Source organism: Taurulus bubalis (assembly GCF_910589615.1).
Source record: "Taurulus bubalis genome assembly, chromosome: 7".
Lineage (NCBI taxonomy): Eukaryota > Metazoa > Chordata > Actinopteri > Perciformes > Cottidae > Taurulus > Taurulus bubalis.
The window spans coordinates 19,290,590-19,307,848 of NC_136595.1; the positions used below are offsets into that span (position 1 = coordinate 19,290,590).

Consider the following 17,259-nt stretch of genomic DNA (forward strand, 5'->3'; position numbering starts at 1 on the left):
AGGATATTAGTCAGGGTTTTTTGCCGTCTGTGAGGTAGAACTAACCTCTGAAGCGGAGGGGGGAGAAGGGAAAGTATGCAGGCCGCCGTTTGTATTTTATTGGAGAAATAATGGCCTATTGAGAGGTTGGGTATTTAATGAGCAACATAATAGGCCCTGTAGTAACACATCTGCTATGAGCAGAGTCATTTCCTCAGCTTTCAAAGGCTGCTGCTCCAGTCTTTGAAAGCTGCTTAGTTGCCTTTGACTTAGTACTTCTAGATATCTGCTTTTTATTAATTGCAGAATTGCTACACCGGTAATACACAAAGTACAAATGTGCTGTTTGGATCCATGTTCAATCCTAACCACATTCAACAGCCAATGAAGACAAACTCCCTCTCCAGGCTTAACCTCGAATTTCCCACTGTCCAATCTAATTCCAGCATCCTTCAAAAATATCCCTCCTCCTCTGCAATCAATTGTGTTTAATGTATTAAAGACACTCACCACAACCACCGCAACCTTTGGCCCTTCCACAAATCAATGCCTCGTTAGACCACTAATGATCATTCATTGACTAATAAGATCTGTATCAACCTCTTGTAGAACATTGATTGGCCTTTGGCCTCTGTAGTGCTCTGTGCATTATGTGGACAACGGGACACGGCAGTTGTAACTCCTGGGGAGTCAGATGATGAAAATGTTCCTGGTGGGAATGGACAGAAATCCTAAACCCCAAATAGACTCATTCTGAAGCACCTCAGGCCAAATCCCTTTTCTTCTGCCCTACAGATCAATGGACATAACCTCACTGACCACAAGTCAATCAGCGCACAAACCCCCAATTTCTATCGTTCTTTCTCTCTCTCTCATTTTCTCCATTAGTCATCACAATTGTTCCATCAGGTGCGGGCGTGGCTCAGCATGGATGTGTCCAATCATCTCACTGATGGAGAGTGGACTGGGTAGCTGTGCAACTGTGTCTCTGTGACCATTATTCCCCTTCTCAGGACCTGAGGGCAAAGATCGAACCCTGCCTCCGCTTCGCTCTAACCAATCAATCTGGCCCTCATTGAGATGCATGGCTCAATGATCTTTGATAGTGACTTACAGATTGGAGAGAGGGAGTGGCAGTCAGGGGGGAAAGTTGGGGCTGTCCTTGGGTATTTGCGGTAATATGAGGCTACTTACACGCCACATCATGGGGGAATATCTGCACGTCTAATTGTACACTGAAATATCTGAATAAACATCAAGTCTGCTTATTCATGGTGGGTGCAGAGCTTCAAGTGGTCCGTTTGGTTCAGTAACTGATAACCAAACAAGTCCATAATATGATCAGCCTAACTAGATCCGGTAAGGTCCAAATTCATTGTTGCAGGTTTGGGGTTTGTGTTTCTACCTGAGTGGATCCAAGCAAACTGCCTATCAGCAGAGGAGAGATGTTGTGTGAACGTTGGAAAAATGGCAGACACAAGGAAGAAGAGAAGAAGTACTGGTATTAGGAGGTTAACATTTTTTGCAAATAATTGACAAAGATGACACACGAGGTGTTCTGTCTCTACTTGGGTCTGTTCAGGTCCTGTTTGGGCATTGTGGATCAGGCCTAATTATTCTCAAGCCCTCTGCTTTCTTTATGATCCAGTCATTTTGTATGGTTTAGGGTAAGGTATCACAGGTTTGTTTTGAATCAGGTCCAAAATGATGGTTCCATGAGGATGTCAATCTAGCTTACCCCTACTTTGTTCGGGTCCCACCTGAAACCTTGCATGCCCCCCCCCCCCCTCTCTCCTTATTCATACTCGCATCTATTTACCATCAGCAGTTATGATCTTCCAAAAGCTGAGATGTAATTAAGCTCATACTCTGGGCAGCAAATGACAAATCCAGACTTTGGCATTCATTTTCTGACTGCTGTCTGTCAAAGTCAGTGCTGTCGCATTGGATCAAGAAACCACTGACAGTGGACAGCGAAAGAGATGTTCACCGGTGGCCTGTCACTCAGTCTGATGCCATCAACCTGCTCTCGCTAGACAGACTGGAATACTGTCATACTATATCGTCATGACTTGAACCTCTCGCAACACACTTCAGGCAATCAATTGCCATAATCGGTTTAGGTTTAACTTGAGTTCATTTTTTGCCAGGATAGAAAAGTTTTTCCCATCAGCCGCATTTTAAATGTTCATCCAATTTTAATGATTATACAGTCTTGTATGGGTTTTAAACAACCTACCACAATTGGATTTGGGAAGCACTTTTCAACCAAACAGTAGTGAAAACACAATGGTGCTTCTATTAGCTCCGGAAAAGTTGACATTTTGCAGAAAATGGCAACATCCACGCCCCGCTTGTTAACAATTTGAGTTGCAATGAAACCCCTGCCAAGGTTTTTGAGGTTTCAATGAGTGCCTTCCTCTGGAAGTAAGTAACTCATGAAGTCATGTGTAAGCCTGCTGTGAGGTATTTATATTTCATGTACCAGCTTGATTGCTGCAATATATTTTCTTTTCTTTTTTGTATGTCCGCGTGGGTTGAAGCAAACTTGTTGATTCAAAAGTATACATTACTCCTGTCACGATCGTCTCAACCACTCTATGTGTGTGTGTGTGTGTGTGTGTGTGTGTGTGTGTGTGTGTGTGTGTGTGTGTGTGTGTGTGTGTCTGTGTGCGTGCGAGAGAGAGAGAGAGTGAGAGACATCAAGAAGCTAATAGACGGATTACAATCCCTCATTAGAGGCTCATTAGATTGGCTCCAAAAATACAGATCACTATTAGCCGACCACTGATTAATACACATTAATACTCTCTCTGTCTCTCTGTCTCTCTCTCTCTCTCTCTCTCTCTCTCTCTCTATCTCTCTCTCTCTCTCTCTTTTATTATTCCATCGTCTCCTCATCACTTCTCTCTCATTTTCTTTTCCCCTCTCGCTCCTTTTCCCAATTAGTGGTTAATAAGGAGAAAATGAGCAGATCGCTTCGTTGCTTGCATCAACCACTCGACTTTTCTAAACAGTCTTGGACAAACAGTGTGTCACTGTGTGTTGAACTCACTGAAGAGTTTAATTGTAGCAGGACTCATCAGTGGTACTACAGACTATAAAAAATAATCCTAACGATATAATTGTTCAGTTGGGACCATTTTCTTAAAGCAGTGTCTAAAACAGAGAGCTCTTACAAGCAGGTCTTCTTCTCTGACATCATAACCAAAAACAAAAACAATACACGCGCCTTATTTGCTACCGTGGACAGGCTAACAAACCCTCCGGTGTCGGTAACGGCTACGCTCCAATCCACCTGGGCATGCAATCAATTTGCCTCCTATTTTGCTGATAAAATTCAGAAAATTAGACAAGCAGTCGGTGGCTCCACACCAACAACAGGATATGTGTTGTCCCCATCTTTAAATAGCATCCATTCAAATATCATGACACAATTTCACTCAATTAACCAAAGAAGCCTAAAAGACATTATACAACATCTGAACACATCCTCCTGCTGCTTGGATATTCTACCAACACACTTTTTCAAAAATATTTCACACTGCATGACCGCTGATCTTTTACAAATTGTAAACACATCCCTTCTCTCAGGTGTTTTCCCACAAGCCCTAAAAACTGCAGTTGTTAAACCACTTCTAAAGAAGGCTAGTTTAGACCCCGAAATATTGAAAAACTATAGACCAATATCAAACCTCCCATTCTTAAGTAAAATAATGGAAAAAGCGTTTTTTCAACAGCTGAACAACTTCTTGGCTGAAAATAACTGTTTCGATGTCTTCCAGTCCGGCTTTCGTCAGCACCACAGTACTGAAACTGCTCTTGTTAAGGTTTTCAACGACATTCACTTAAACACAGACAGTGGCAGAATCTCAGTCTTAGTATTATTGGATCTTAGTGCTGCATTCGACACGGTTGATCATGACATACTACTAGACAGACTGAAAGTCTGGGTAGGACTCTCTGGCGCAGCACTTAACTGGTTTGAATCCTACTTGAAGGACCGACAATACTTTGTGTCGGTAGCTAATTACACATCAGAGCTGACTAGGATGACATGTGGTGTTCCCCAAGGTTCAATACTGGGGCCTCTTCTGTTCAACATCTACATGCTTCCACTGGCTCAGATTATGAAAAACAACAAAGTGTGTTATCATAATTATGCAGATGACACACAACTCTACATAACTATATCACCAGGGGACTATAGTCCCATACAAGGGCTGGCTAAATGCATTGAAGAAATCAATAACTGGATGTGCCAGAATTTTCTTCAATTAAATCAAAATAAAACAGAAGTAATTGTTTTTGGTCCCAAGGACGAACGATTGAAAGTCAGCGCTCAGCTTCAATCACTAATGTTCAAAACCTCAAACCAAGCTAGAAATCTAGGTGTAGTTATGGATTCAGACCTCAACCTGAACAGCCATATCAAGACAATTAGATGACAATTAGGTTAGAGGACTTATGTCTCAACAGGATTTGGAGAAACTTGTCCATGCATTTATCTTCAGTAGACTTGACTACTGTAACGATGTGTTCACAGGCCTCTGTAAAAAGTCAATCAGAAAGCTGCAGCTGATTTAGAACGCTGCAGCTCGAGTCCTCACTAAGACCAGGAAAGTGGATCACATCACTCCAGTTCTGAGGTCTTTGCACTGGCTCCCTGTCAAACAAAGAATTGACTTTAAAATCCTGCTGCTGGTTTATAAAGCACTGAATGGTTTAGGGCCTAAGTATGTTTGTGATCTGCTGCTACCTTATGAACCATGCTGGCCCCTCAGGTCGTCTGGGACGAGTCTACTTTCTGTTCCAAGAGTCAGAACTAAACATGGAGAAGCATCGTTCAGCTTTTCTGCTCCACATATCTGGAACAAGGTCCCTGATAGCTGGGGGTCGACCTGCTGAGACCCTCAGCTCCTTTAAATCCACATTGAAGACTTTTCTGTTTGCTGCTGCCTTTAACTGAACCAGATTCAATTACTGCATCTCACTACTGCATTTTATTTCTTAAACTGTACTGCAACTTTTATTCAACTTTTATTTTTTATGTTGCTTTTTCTACTTTTATTTTGCTTTTTGACTGTTTTAATGTTTTCTTAACTGTTTTTAAATCTGCATTATGTTTTGATGCTTTTAATGGTTTTATGTGAAGCACTTTGAATCGCCTTGTTGTTGAAATGTGCTGTACAAATAAACTTGCCTTGCCTTGCCTTGCCTTCCCTTTCCTTGGTGCCAACTCTGACACATTCAGCGCTGTAGGCAAACAAACCGGGTTTTCTGTCACACAAACTTAAACTCCAGAAACAAACATCACGGCGTCATTTTGGCAATTTTAAAAACAAACAAAGAAAAGCGAGCTCTTTGAACACATCCACTAACGTTTTTTTTTTAGAAAGGGAAAAAAGTGGATTTATTGCGTTCTTACTGTTGCCGCCAGGTGAACGAGGCAGATTCTGAGAATTTAGATGAGGTTTCCAGATGGTGGTGAGAGGTTTAAAGTAAGGTTCTTTACATGTAACAAAACAATCTCAACATAAGATGTATCATTATGACTCCAAATGAGTTTGCTGTGAAAAATGAAAGGGGTAGAAAGAAGGAAAGACTTAAAAGAAAGTGAGGAAAAGAGAGAAATGACACATTTTATTACAACACCAGAACCACCTTAAGTAAAGCAATACATTCAGTTTGTTCTATAGGAAAATTAGGATTTTCCGACAATTTACTTTATTTCATGAAAACTGCATCAACTGCGTGAACATGAACATAGTTACAGTAAAACTACATATGACAAATAAAAGAAAGGAATGAGAGAAGAGGAAGGAAATACAGAAAAGAGAGAGGAGAAAAGAGTAACACTCAAAAGAGCAAGCAACCAAGTGGGAGCCGTACTACTCCTTACTTAAAAGTTGTATTACAACCGTGCTTCTCTGTGTTTTGCCAAAAATCCATAATAACAAAAAATCCCAGAAAATTAGATAATTTTCAGTTTTTCTGCAGTCAACATGTTTTGAACTACATTTTCCTTTTCAGCTGATAATTTGGGGCGGTTGACACACACTGTCCTGCTCTAGCAAAGAAAACACACCCCATCTGCTTCCCCTCACACACCTGTCCCACATACATTTTGTGCAGTGCAAGTGAGCGTGGAAGCCTTTACCATTAGGGACACACTAACACACTTCAAACAAAATCTAAATTGTTGTGTTCCCCCTGCAGGAAACATGCTGGGTTTAAAGCCCCGCATTGGGCCTTAATCACAGTGTAGCAGGCCTCCTCCAGTCAGAACTTTTCGGACACCACCCCTCCCTTCAGACTCATGAGCGGGCATCATCACAGATAACCCGTCTGCCTCCCCCTCTCCTCCAGATAACATCTGATACTGTCAGAAACTGTGTTGACTGCTGCTGGTACGAGGGGACCACAAGCACCTGGCGCTCTGTGATACATCTGTATTTGGGTTAGTCACACTTCCTAAATTATGTTATTGTGTCTGCCTGGATGAGCAAACAATTACGGCACATGACGTCGGCTTAATCTTCAAATAGTGGAAAGATACAGATGATTGAGCAGCTTATCTTCAGTAACCTACACACAAAGGAAAGATAATCGGGGCATTTAAAGCTCTTAGCTTTGAAGATTACTTCATATTAAAAGGTGAAGAAATCTTGGAGGAAAAATATATTTTTACAAATATCTAGGAAAGCTCTTGTGTAAATGTAAATTATTATTTTCGGCAGATGTTTTCAGAAAAGTCTTAGATTTACATTATACGGACATATATACTGTATATGATACACATAACAATATGAATTTCATGAAACTTTCTTGTAGTTGCCAACATTTTCTGTCAATTTTAAGGATGTTCCATTAAAATAACTGCAAGAACTCATTTGTAATCTCTTTTTCATGTGATCCAGAGTGTGACGGCCCCGAAAGATGACAATGACGTGGAAGATAAAATCTAACTAAAGCCATCAACAAAAATGTAATAATATGAACTTCACAAATTAAAATATTTGTTGCAGGTCTGTTGTGGTAAATTCAATAATATTGTAAACATGTTTAAGTTATTGTGTCCCCCTCTATGTGATGAAATACTTTTAGTTCAACATTAAAAATGTTTCAAGTAAATTGCCTAAATGTTGAAAGCTATTGTGCGGTTTAAGCTTTACACTGCAAACAAAGGTGGACAGTAAATAATGCTTTTATGGTTGTTTTCTTTTGAGCATAAAGGGCATCCTTGCATGTTGTGTGTGGTATCCCAGCACCAGACTGACTCCACTCGACCCTGAAAGCTCGTTGAGAGAAAGATATATTGAGCTTTAATACAAAACTTTCAAGTGGAGGGACGACCCGCCACATCAGACTAGAAATCACTGTTGTGTGAGTTGTATTGTGTGTGTGTGCGTGTGTGTGTGTGTGTGTGTGTGTGTGTGTGTGTGTGTGTGTGTGTGTGTGTGTGTGTGTGTGTGTGTGTGTGTGGATTTGTCAAAGAGCAAGTGTGAAGTGAAACTAGAGTGTGAACATGCACACTTTGTATTGGTTTGTGCGTGAGAGAGAAATGTGTGTATCATTTGCACACTTGGACTGTGTAGCCCCGGTGAGCGCAGCGCAGTGAGAGCCCCCGTCGATACGCCCATCCGATCTCCCCTGTCAGCAAACACAGGAGAACAAAGAGGCCTGTGGCAGCGCCAGCGGGTATAGATCTTCTCTCCTGTGTTCTCGCCCAGCGGGGTCACACAGGAGCCGCTCACAGTTCAATCTCCTCTACTTGACTGATCAGGAGCTTTGAGCCGCTGCTAATGAGACTGGACCCTCTCCAGTCTGCAGGGCCCTGAACAAGCCCACCCAGAGAAAAAACAGGAGTCCACTCAGATACAAGTAGCTATAGTTCAAACTGTGATTCAAGTTAATACTAATTAAAAGCAATTATTGGTTTTACATAGTCTTGGTTAAAGCCCCTTTTAGTCAAAATGTCCTTAGTACAGAGACACCGATTCAGTGCGTGTAATATGGATTTTACACTAAAATATGTGTCTCAGAGGAAAAAGAGCAGTACATTTAGACTACCCTAAAGTAAAATACCCTATATTATTTATTTTCCATATTAAATCATATTCCATTATACCGGCATGAACATGTGTACATCACCACGATATACTGTAACTCAAATACTGAACACATGTTTTTAAAAAAGTTGTATTTAAAAAAAATTTAAAGAATAATATCCATATTTTTTAAGCGGGATTTAAGATAATCATATTTTGGTGGATATTCGATAACTAAATTTGTTTATAAATTAAATAATATGTATTTTTCAGAATGGAAATGTCCCAGTATATTTATACTTTACAGGGCATTCATGTTTCCTCTTAAACACACATTATGCTAAAAAAAAATGTTTTATCATAAGACATACCCATTAGATTCTGATTTAAGAATCAGCGTTAGAATCAGTTCAGGTTAAAGGAAAATTATGGAAAAGAAGCCACAATAAGGCAATGAGACACCTGTTACTGTATGAAATGTAATGTAATGTTTCCAATCCAAAAAATTTGAAATTCTAAAAACAGGTAAAACAGCACTGTAAACTTATTTGATCCCACTGGACACATTCAAGGCTGTTTACTGGACTGGATTATCATGGTGTATATGTTACAGTGTTGAAGCTGCAGTCTGACTTTTCTTTTGCAAAACTATGCGACAGTAGCATAGCAACTTGATGTTCTATAATGGTGTCATTTGCATTGAAACAATCCACAGCATGTATCCCATAATCATTCAGTGATTGATTTGTAATTGCACTAATAGGGTCACGGCCGAGACAATAGGATGTGTGAGGCAGAGTCACTGCTCTTACCCAGCCTCACAGCCTCGCAGCAGGCCTGCTGAGCGCTGCCTGTGTGGTCTGTGGGGACAATTAGCACAATCTCCATACTAATGGCAGCCTGTAATGGACACTGCTGAGTCGGCCAGCCACTGTGTGTGTGTGTGTGTGTGTGTGTGTGTGTGTTTGCATATTATGCATGTGTGTGTGAGGGAATGTTTGCATATGCGCATATCCTTCAGAGTGAGTGCCTTCCTGTGTGTAGTTGAGCGTCTGCCTGCCCTCTGGTGTGTGTGTGTGTGTGTGTGTGTGTGTGTGTGTGTGTGTGTGTGTGTGTGTGTGTGTGTGTGTGTGTGTGTGGTTGTGTGTGTGGCTGTGTGTGTGTGTATGTGTGTGTGTGGTTGTGTGTGTGGTTGTGTGTGTGTGTCTGTGTTAAGTGCGCACTGAGTTCCTGTGTTTATGTATTTATATGTGTGTGTGTCTGCCTTACAAGTGAGTGTGTAAGTAGTCGGTAGCCTGTATTTTACTGAGGTGACTCCCACACCACCAGCACCCCCTTTGCTCGCGGCTCTAACCCTGATCCACGTCCAGTCATTAGCACCATAATAAAGAGTTGAGACGACACGTAAAAGGTTATATACTGCTGGACTGCTGTTATTCTATCAATTATCAGGCATGTGATTTATGGCTCAGACCCAATGCTATTCTCTGAGGAGAATTGGGGGAGTGTTTACACCCCTACACAGCGGGGTGAAAGGTCAATCCTGGCAACCTTTGACCCTTCAGGCAGGGGTGCACCGCACTGATGGGAGTGTGCGAACAGCACTGGAAGTGACTAAATCGATAAGTGGATCTTTAAAGATGCATGTGTAAGTAATCTGTACTGTTTCCTTGAGTGGCAACATTATAGGGAGAGGATAATGAGTAAATGAGGGAGTCCATACTCCAATATGTTCATGCTTTCACTCAGAAACTTTTCCCGAATATCTTCCTTTTATTCAAATTCAATAACTTTGAATAAAAAAAAAAATCACATTTGATAATCTACAGTGGCTGCCAATCCTGCTTAAGAAGCCACTGAATAATGTCAGGACGTCATGTATTTGGGAAGTAAAGCTATCACGCCTGGCATGCCTTTGACGTGCTTTTGTCAAGCTCCTCCACAGCTGGGAGACTTGCAGCGAGCACAAGTGACATGCTGTAATGAGGTCTGTGTGTGACACAAGGCATATATATATGTATATATATATATATATATATATATATATATATATATATATATATATATATATATATATATATATATATATATATATATATATATACGTACGTGCAGGATTGGTATGGTCTTACTGCTCCTCAACAGCATGTGTTTAACCCGAACGTTTGGCCTCCCTGCCCTCCCTATCTGCCTGACTGATTTGTTAGGCTCTGGGGACAGGATGGAGACTGTGCGTGTGTCATTTCTGAGATTCACTCTACAGACATATCCCCTCTGCCATTACCCCAAGCCTTTACTATACACACACACACACACACACACACACACACACGCACGCACACACACACACACGTCTTTGATGTGAGATCAGAGGCAGCAGTGATGCAAGTCGATCAGGTGCGTATACAGAGAAGTAAAGAGGGAAAACGGAGCGAAGGGAAGAAGGAAAGATGGCCTCTGTTAAAATAAGGTTGTTGTTTTAACGACCCTTGGGCCATGCACTCATTATGACCCTCTCTCTCTCTGTCAGTGTCTCTCTCAGCGCACTTGAGCCTCCGTCTCTCCCACTTACACACAGGCAGCACTGTTCGATCACAGTAAGCGACGCAGCGGCTACAAGATCTGCTGTGACGGAACATGATGTTGACCGTCAAACAGGTGCTGGTGGTCACCACAAAGAGACCCCCACTCGCACACACACCCACACACCGACCCACACACACCCCTCGCTACTGTAAAAGCCGACTGCCAGACTTGTAGAAATCCTGTCTGTCTCCGACAAGCCGTGTGGTCCACAGCCTGACACTCTAAAACATTTGAAGATACTTCGCCCTGCATGGAGGCCGTAACACACACAGAAACACACACTCCATCGACAAACACACAATGACGTATTAAGACAACACGTAAACCGAACAACATGGGGGAAAAGCGTACATGTTCCCTCTCTCCAGCCCTTTTATGATGAAGGGAAGGAGGTAAAAAGCCAAGAAGAGTTTCCCCTCCTGCCAGGATGAAAGCCTCTTTTACTTGGGAGAACATTAGGAGAACAAACTACCATCACAACAGGAGGGGGAACAGTCAACCGCGGAGTGCTCTCACATCAAACACAACCACCATTAATATTGTAATGCTTCCTCCCTGAGTGTTTGATATCAAGAACAAGACTACCAGTGTGGCCAGTAGAAGAACGTGTTGCACATGTCACTAATTTGAGAAATTGTAGCTTTAAAAACAGAATGAATGTGATGCTGTCAGGTAACAATAACTGATCTGTAGGAACAAAGAGTTTAGCATCTTGACTTTCACCGTTCTTTTCTTTTCTTTTTTGGAATCATGAAATGGTTTCTGGAAGGATTAATCAAAGCTTGTTGGTCTTATACTTGATTCAAGATGAAAAACACTCAGATCAACTGTAGTTTATTTTGCAAAACAATATTGTACGTTGTCATGATTTCATGAAATACTTCACTTTGGATGCTCGTTTCACCCTTGTTTTTCAGCCAACACTCCAAGTCGTGTTGTTCATATTTCGACCTTCTTATTACTACATTACATCAGATTACTTTCTAAAGTTTGCTCCTGACAGATCACACCGACACACAAATCGCAAACAAAAGGAGCATGACAAATATATGCATAAGCATATGGTGAGTGTGACTGGCGATGCATGGAGTGCACACGCAAGTCCGCCCGATAAGGAGTATACACCCTGGGAATAATAGCGGGCAGCAGATACTATATGTGTATGCATGAGCATCGAGTGGTTGCTATTGATCTCCTGTGGCCTGCCAGTGGGATGTAAACACTGTGTCTTTCAGCAGGAAGCTCCACTCAATACGAGCAGCCGTCAACAACTGCTACACAGAAAACACAGCGCACAGATCTGTTATCAAATCAGCACACACAGCTAGCGTATACAGCCTGGTGTGTGTGTGTGTGTGTGTGTGTGTGTGTGTGTGTGTGTGTGTGTGTGTGTGTGTGTGTGTGTGTGTGTGTGTGTGTGTGTGTGCGTGTGGGGGGGAGGGTATAGACATGTCAATATAGTGTACAAACTTGTATGCACAAATAAGTGTATAAAAGTATACAAACATGAACTGCTGGTGGGTGAAAACCGTGTAACAGCATAATTGGGATAATTTTACTGGTTTAATGGCAGAATGACCACACGCTCCTGACAGCAGTAATATACTAAGATCTAACTCATATCCATCTAAACGTGTGTCCGCATGCATACACTGTGCACACAAAGCATGTAAGCTGTGTCTAGCACAAGCTCAAAGCCTTCAAACTTCACCATTGAGATAATCCATGTGCCAAATCTAAGATGAATCTATGTAATATTGATTCTGTTCGGGTGGCGCACTAGTCCGCTAACAACCCATGAATAACCGACTGTAGAGGACACTTCCACTCTGAGCGCATCTGGTGGTGAATCCTCAATGTGTTTTACACTTACCGATACATGTTTCCCCCCTATTAACTTCCTGCAGGATTTATTTACGCTCAGGTGAAGATTTGGCGAGTCTCTCAGCGCCTTCTCGTCTACAACGGCCAGTGCTTGATGTGCTTGTTGGTGTGACGTGTTAAATGTTAAATACCTGTCGTCACATTCATTACTAGTCTATTTAAACTTGAATGTTTCTCTTTACCAAAATGGACATACGCAGACTCACACAGGTGATACACAAGTAAATAATAATACTCACAATAATTGTGCTTGTACAGTATGCTTTACTGTATTGCGAAAAAAAAAGAGAGAAATAATGATGTCCCTGACACACCAAGTCGACGGCCAGCTAGCCACAAGTTAGTAGAAGGAATTAGAATTTAAAAGATATCACAGATTGACCAATATGTAAAACAGCACAGTCATTTCTGTGAGTGTAAATCTTTTCATAGTTCAGTCGTATGATGAATACAAATTGAGAACATGTCTGATGAAATGTTGCAACTGACACTGTAAAGTTGTGCATTGGCATTGTCCGCAGGGAGGCTGTTTCACCTTTCTCATTAATTTTGACGTATTTCACTAAAAAACTGTATATTTTGCGGCGACTCGTGTTTGAGCATGCAGGCTTGAGACGTGCAGGCTTTACGGCAAACACTTTTTTCCAGGATTTGCGATGAAAGCAGTGCTCACAATTCACTTTTAAGAAACTGGCTCCAGGTCAGTCCAGATATTTGTTACAGTAGAGAAAATATAAGTGAGATGGCTGAACTAAATATGTGAATTCACTGATACAATAAGCAATACTGCCAGTTGGTCAACAGTTGACTACTTTTTGTTTGGTGGTCTCCGTGGATCTCTTTGTCTACTCTGCAGGTGAATAGGTTTTCACTGTTCTGACAGCCACAACCAGGAGTTTAGCATTTAACAAGTATCACATCACAGGGGCTTTCAAACATCTGGCTCCAGTTATCACAGCTCTCACTCAACACACACACACACACACACACACACACACACACAAACACACACACACACATACACACCACTCCTTCAGCGTCTGGCCACAGCGTGTTTGCCACTGAACTCCTCTGGTTTCCCAACTGCTGTTTATGGTAAAGGGACATTTTAGTTCCAGCTCAGGCCTGCGGTGGAAAGCATCTCCCTGAGGAAAATAAGCATGATTCGCTCCAGTGAAGACATCTGCCCTTTGAAAGCGAGCGTGTCTGTTTGAACAGCTGTCAGAGCACACCGTGCGTCTCAGACATTCCCTGATAAAACAGAGGCAAGTCTGGGAGGGAAAAACTACAGAAGACAGACACTAAATGGACAGAAGGAGATGTCTACTGGCAGCGATGTGAGGAGATGCCCTACCTGCATGTTGTGGTGAACCACAGCACTTGGTCACCTGTGTTCAGCACTGGACACTATGTGGCATATCAAAGGACAGCCAACCTACGCATCAGCATTTCCCTCCAGGGTCCAAAATACTCACACAAAGTGTAACTGACCATCTCCAGTTTTGAGAACAGTGCCTTGCTGAAGGGCTGCGTCAGGCATATTTTGAATACCTGACATGGAGACTGAATCACTTGGCGGAAGCCCATACAGACATGGGGAGAGCACGTAACCCAACACAGAAGGTCATTTCTATTATAAAGAAAACGTATAAAGTTTTAAAGTAGGTTTTTATGGTTTAGTTTGTACTTCAGCGAGTATTTGCATTGCCATCGCTGCAGCAGTATGCGAGCAGGAGACACACTCTCACGACCAGAGAAGATTTCAAGCTTAACAGTTAAGGCTTTTGGTCCTGAAGTGACTGTCTGTTACCCAGTCAAGAGGAACAAGTGTATGTCAGACTTAGAAAAGTGCTGGGAGCTCAATTCCATTAAAGCTCTTAGTTTGGCTGAGCTGCAATCTAATTGGATAAAGCTGGAAAAGCTGCTTCCAATGTGCACGAATCCATTTTTTTTTTTCCAAACTCATTTTTTTTGGAGGAGAGATGCTCCCCATGTTCTATTCCTCCCCGTCTTTTGTCCTTGTCAACATTCCCCAAATGAGATTCCCAAAATCAGGAGGTGAGGGGAGCACGCATGCACAAGTGCACAGAGCAAACATTGTCAGACAGACACACCTCTCACGCCAGCATGCCGGCTGGCATCTCCTTCCTTTCCCGTCCTTATTAAAATTCCATATTGAGATTCCTTCCTGCCACTCCGCCTCCCTGGCCCTGTCACTCAGCCACCAACCAGCGACAAAATCAGCAAGTTTCAACAAAGACACACACATATGCACACACGGCACACAATCCAAACTTTTCTTAAGACAACTCGTCCCTGCTCCCGCCCTTTATGTGTGGGATGAAAGTTTCCTTTAGGTGATATGTATGAAAGCGCGTATCAGCGTCTCCCCCTCCTGCCTTCCCCCCCTTTCCATCTCAGCCCCCCCGCTTCTCATTGTCATTATTTTCAATGGTGTTCCCCTCTGATCTGCCGGGTGCTCTCTCTCCTCTCTCTGTCTTTCTCTGGTCCCTTTCATCTGTCAGGCGCTTCTCTTGGCGACCGCCACTGAGGGGGTTTGATTTCCCATCATGCCTAGCATTGCCTCCCTGACTCCGGCTCCCTCTCTCCCCACCCCCTCTCCCTCTGAGGCGAGTGTTGTGCCCCCGCGTCGTTGGGCAATTATCCCCGGGAGTAATGAGGAGCGGCTCTCCCTCCACGCCGCACTGACTGACACCTCTCCCACTCATTTGTCAACAAATCAGACGGCTGGTGTGGGCGACCATATTGAGCTGAGGGTTGTCGTTGGGAAGCTGAGGCTGAGGCTGAGGCGCATCGCCGCGTCTTTCTCTCCCTCTCTCTTTTTCTCTATCCTCCTCCATCCCTTCCTCTCTATCTCTGCCACCTCGTTATCTCTGACAGGGTGTCATTCGTTCCAACTCTCACTCCTCCTGTGTCAACCCTCCACACGCTCCGATGTATTTGTGTTCCTCAGCCGCCAAGAAAAGTCAGACTTCCAATAGGCCTAATGGTCATATGTGGCTAATGATCACTAAGCTGAATAAGTGACACTATTCAATTTATTTGTGTCAAAGTCTGTCCCAGCCAGTCGCTGTAAACACTTTGTCCAACTACGATAAAGAGTGAGTGCAAAAGGGAAAATATTTTCAGATATGTCTTTACTCACAAAAGGCGCCTTTCAATTTGTCACCATTAGTCGATGCAGCTGTAGAGGGTATGTAAATCTCACCTGCCATGTCGTGTCAGGGTGAGCAAGGTCTTTCATGTGCCAATTAAACTCTGTATATTTCACTGCATTCTTTAAAAGTGTGAGATCAGAGAGCGTGCGTGAGCTTTACATGTGTACATGCTAAAACATGCCTCCGTACTGTGTGTGTCTGTGAGTCGAGTGTGTACTCACTGTGCTCTTTACGCTCCTCCGGGCTCGATGATGCCTCTCCATCAGACAGCAGGCCGGACATGGAGAACAGCTTCCTCCCCGAGTCCTCCCCAGCTTTGAGGGAGCCGCCCGGGGAGCCGAAGTCAAACTCCTTCCCCTCCACCTCCGGGAAGCAGCTTTTCAGCCTCTTGGCAGGGGTGAAAGCTGAATGGTAAACCCCCGACTCCCTCTCCTCTTGCGGGCAGGAGAAAGGTCGGAAGGCGCCCACCCCGCTGTGGTTGAGCATGCTCAGGGTGGAGCAGTCCAGGTTTGGTGGGGTGAACTGTGGGTGCAGGTGGAGCAGAGTGGCTGGGAAGTCTCGGGAGGGAAAGGTGCCTGACATGGGGCCCTGGCGCTGATACATGGAGGTGAAGGTGTAAGAGGCAGAGGGGAAGGGGAGGTGGAGTTCCTTCTCCACGGAGGTTGGGACACCGAAGGGCCTGGACGCCTGGCAGGGGACAGAGGCGTCTCGGCCGGCCTCGGCAGTGGAGGCGAGCACCATCAGGGCGGGGGAGGCCAGTGGAGCTGGCAGGTAAGAGGAGCTGTCCATCTTGAAGGGGCGGTGGAGGTCCATTCACCTCCCTGTTAGTGGTCCTGAGGAGAGGGAGAGGAGAGCACACACAGTCAGATGAGAGTTCTGCAGTTGAGTTTAAACAGCTGAGCTACAACATGAATAAGAACATTTATAAATTATAAATCGTTAAGGATTTAGATTTATTTTTTTCTTCCATGCAAAAAAAATAATTATTTGTACCATTGCTGTATTTTAATAATTAATTTGACCTTTCTTAGAAATACATTTTTTTTACAAGTTCACAGGGAATTATTTTATAATTCCCAATGCCAAAAAGACACACTGAGTTTCAACTGGCATTTTTATGATTACAGTTTTGGACTAATTTCCACAGAAAAGTGTTGGAGAAGGCGTTCTATGCCTGTAAATAATTACGATGGAATAAATTGACAGTAAAACACACGCAACCAAAGCCTAAAAGCTCAATTAGATAGAGGTATAAGCAATTACATTTGGGAACTTGTTCCAAAACATTCAGATAAAAAAATCCTCTTTTTTTCTGTGTAATAAATGAATTGTCTTAGTATCTATATATTGTCTGATTATGTCCAATGCAATAAAACGTAAGTTGGTACTTTTTAAGTATAATAAGCATCCGGGAAAAAAAGTTTCTCTATATCTCTGTTCTAAAATGTGAAACGCCAAACTGCGCGATGACATCAAAGGATAAACTGAATTGAATTAATTGCAGCTTATTTGAAATAACAGGTTGAACAATAATATATTTGAGTCGGGGGAAAAAAATGCTTCATCAACTAATTAGCTCG

At 42.9% G+C, this 17,259-nt stretch overlaps 1 protein-coding gene across 1 annotated transcript in view; it reads right to left on the bottom strand.

Annotated features, from left to right (window-relative positions):
• Nucleotides 1-16,492, bottom strand: part of rnf220b (ring finger protein 220b) — a gene marked incomplete at both ends in the record, with an annotated part of 28,644 nt that extends 12,152 nt beyond the window's left edge. Inside the window, one exon of the mRNA XM_079221153.1 lies at nt 15,901-16,492. Within this exon, the coding sequence (XP_079077279.1) occupies nt 15,901-16,492 (592 nt within the window). The remainder of the gene's footprint in view (nt 1-15,900) is intronic.
• Between the last annotated feature and the right edge of the window lie 767 nt (nt 16,493-17,259).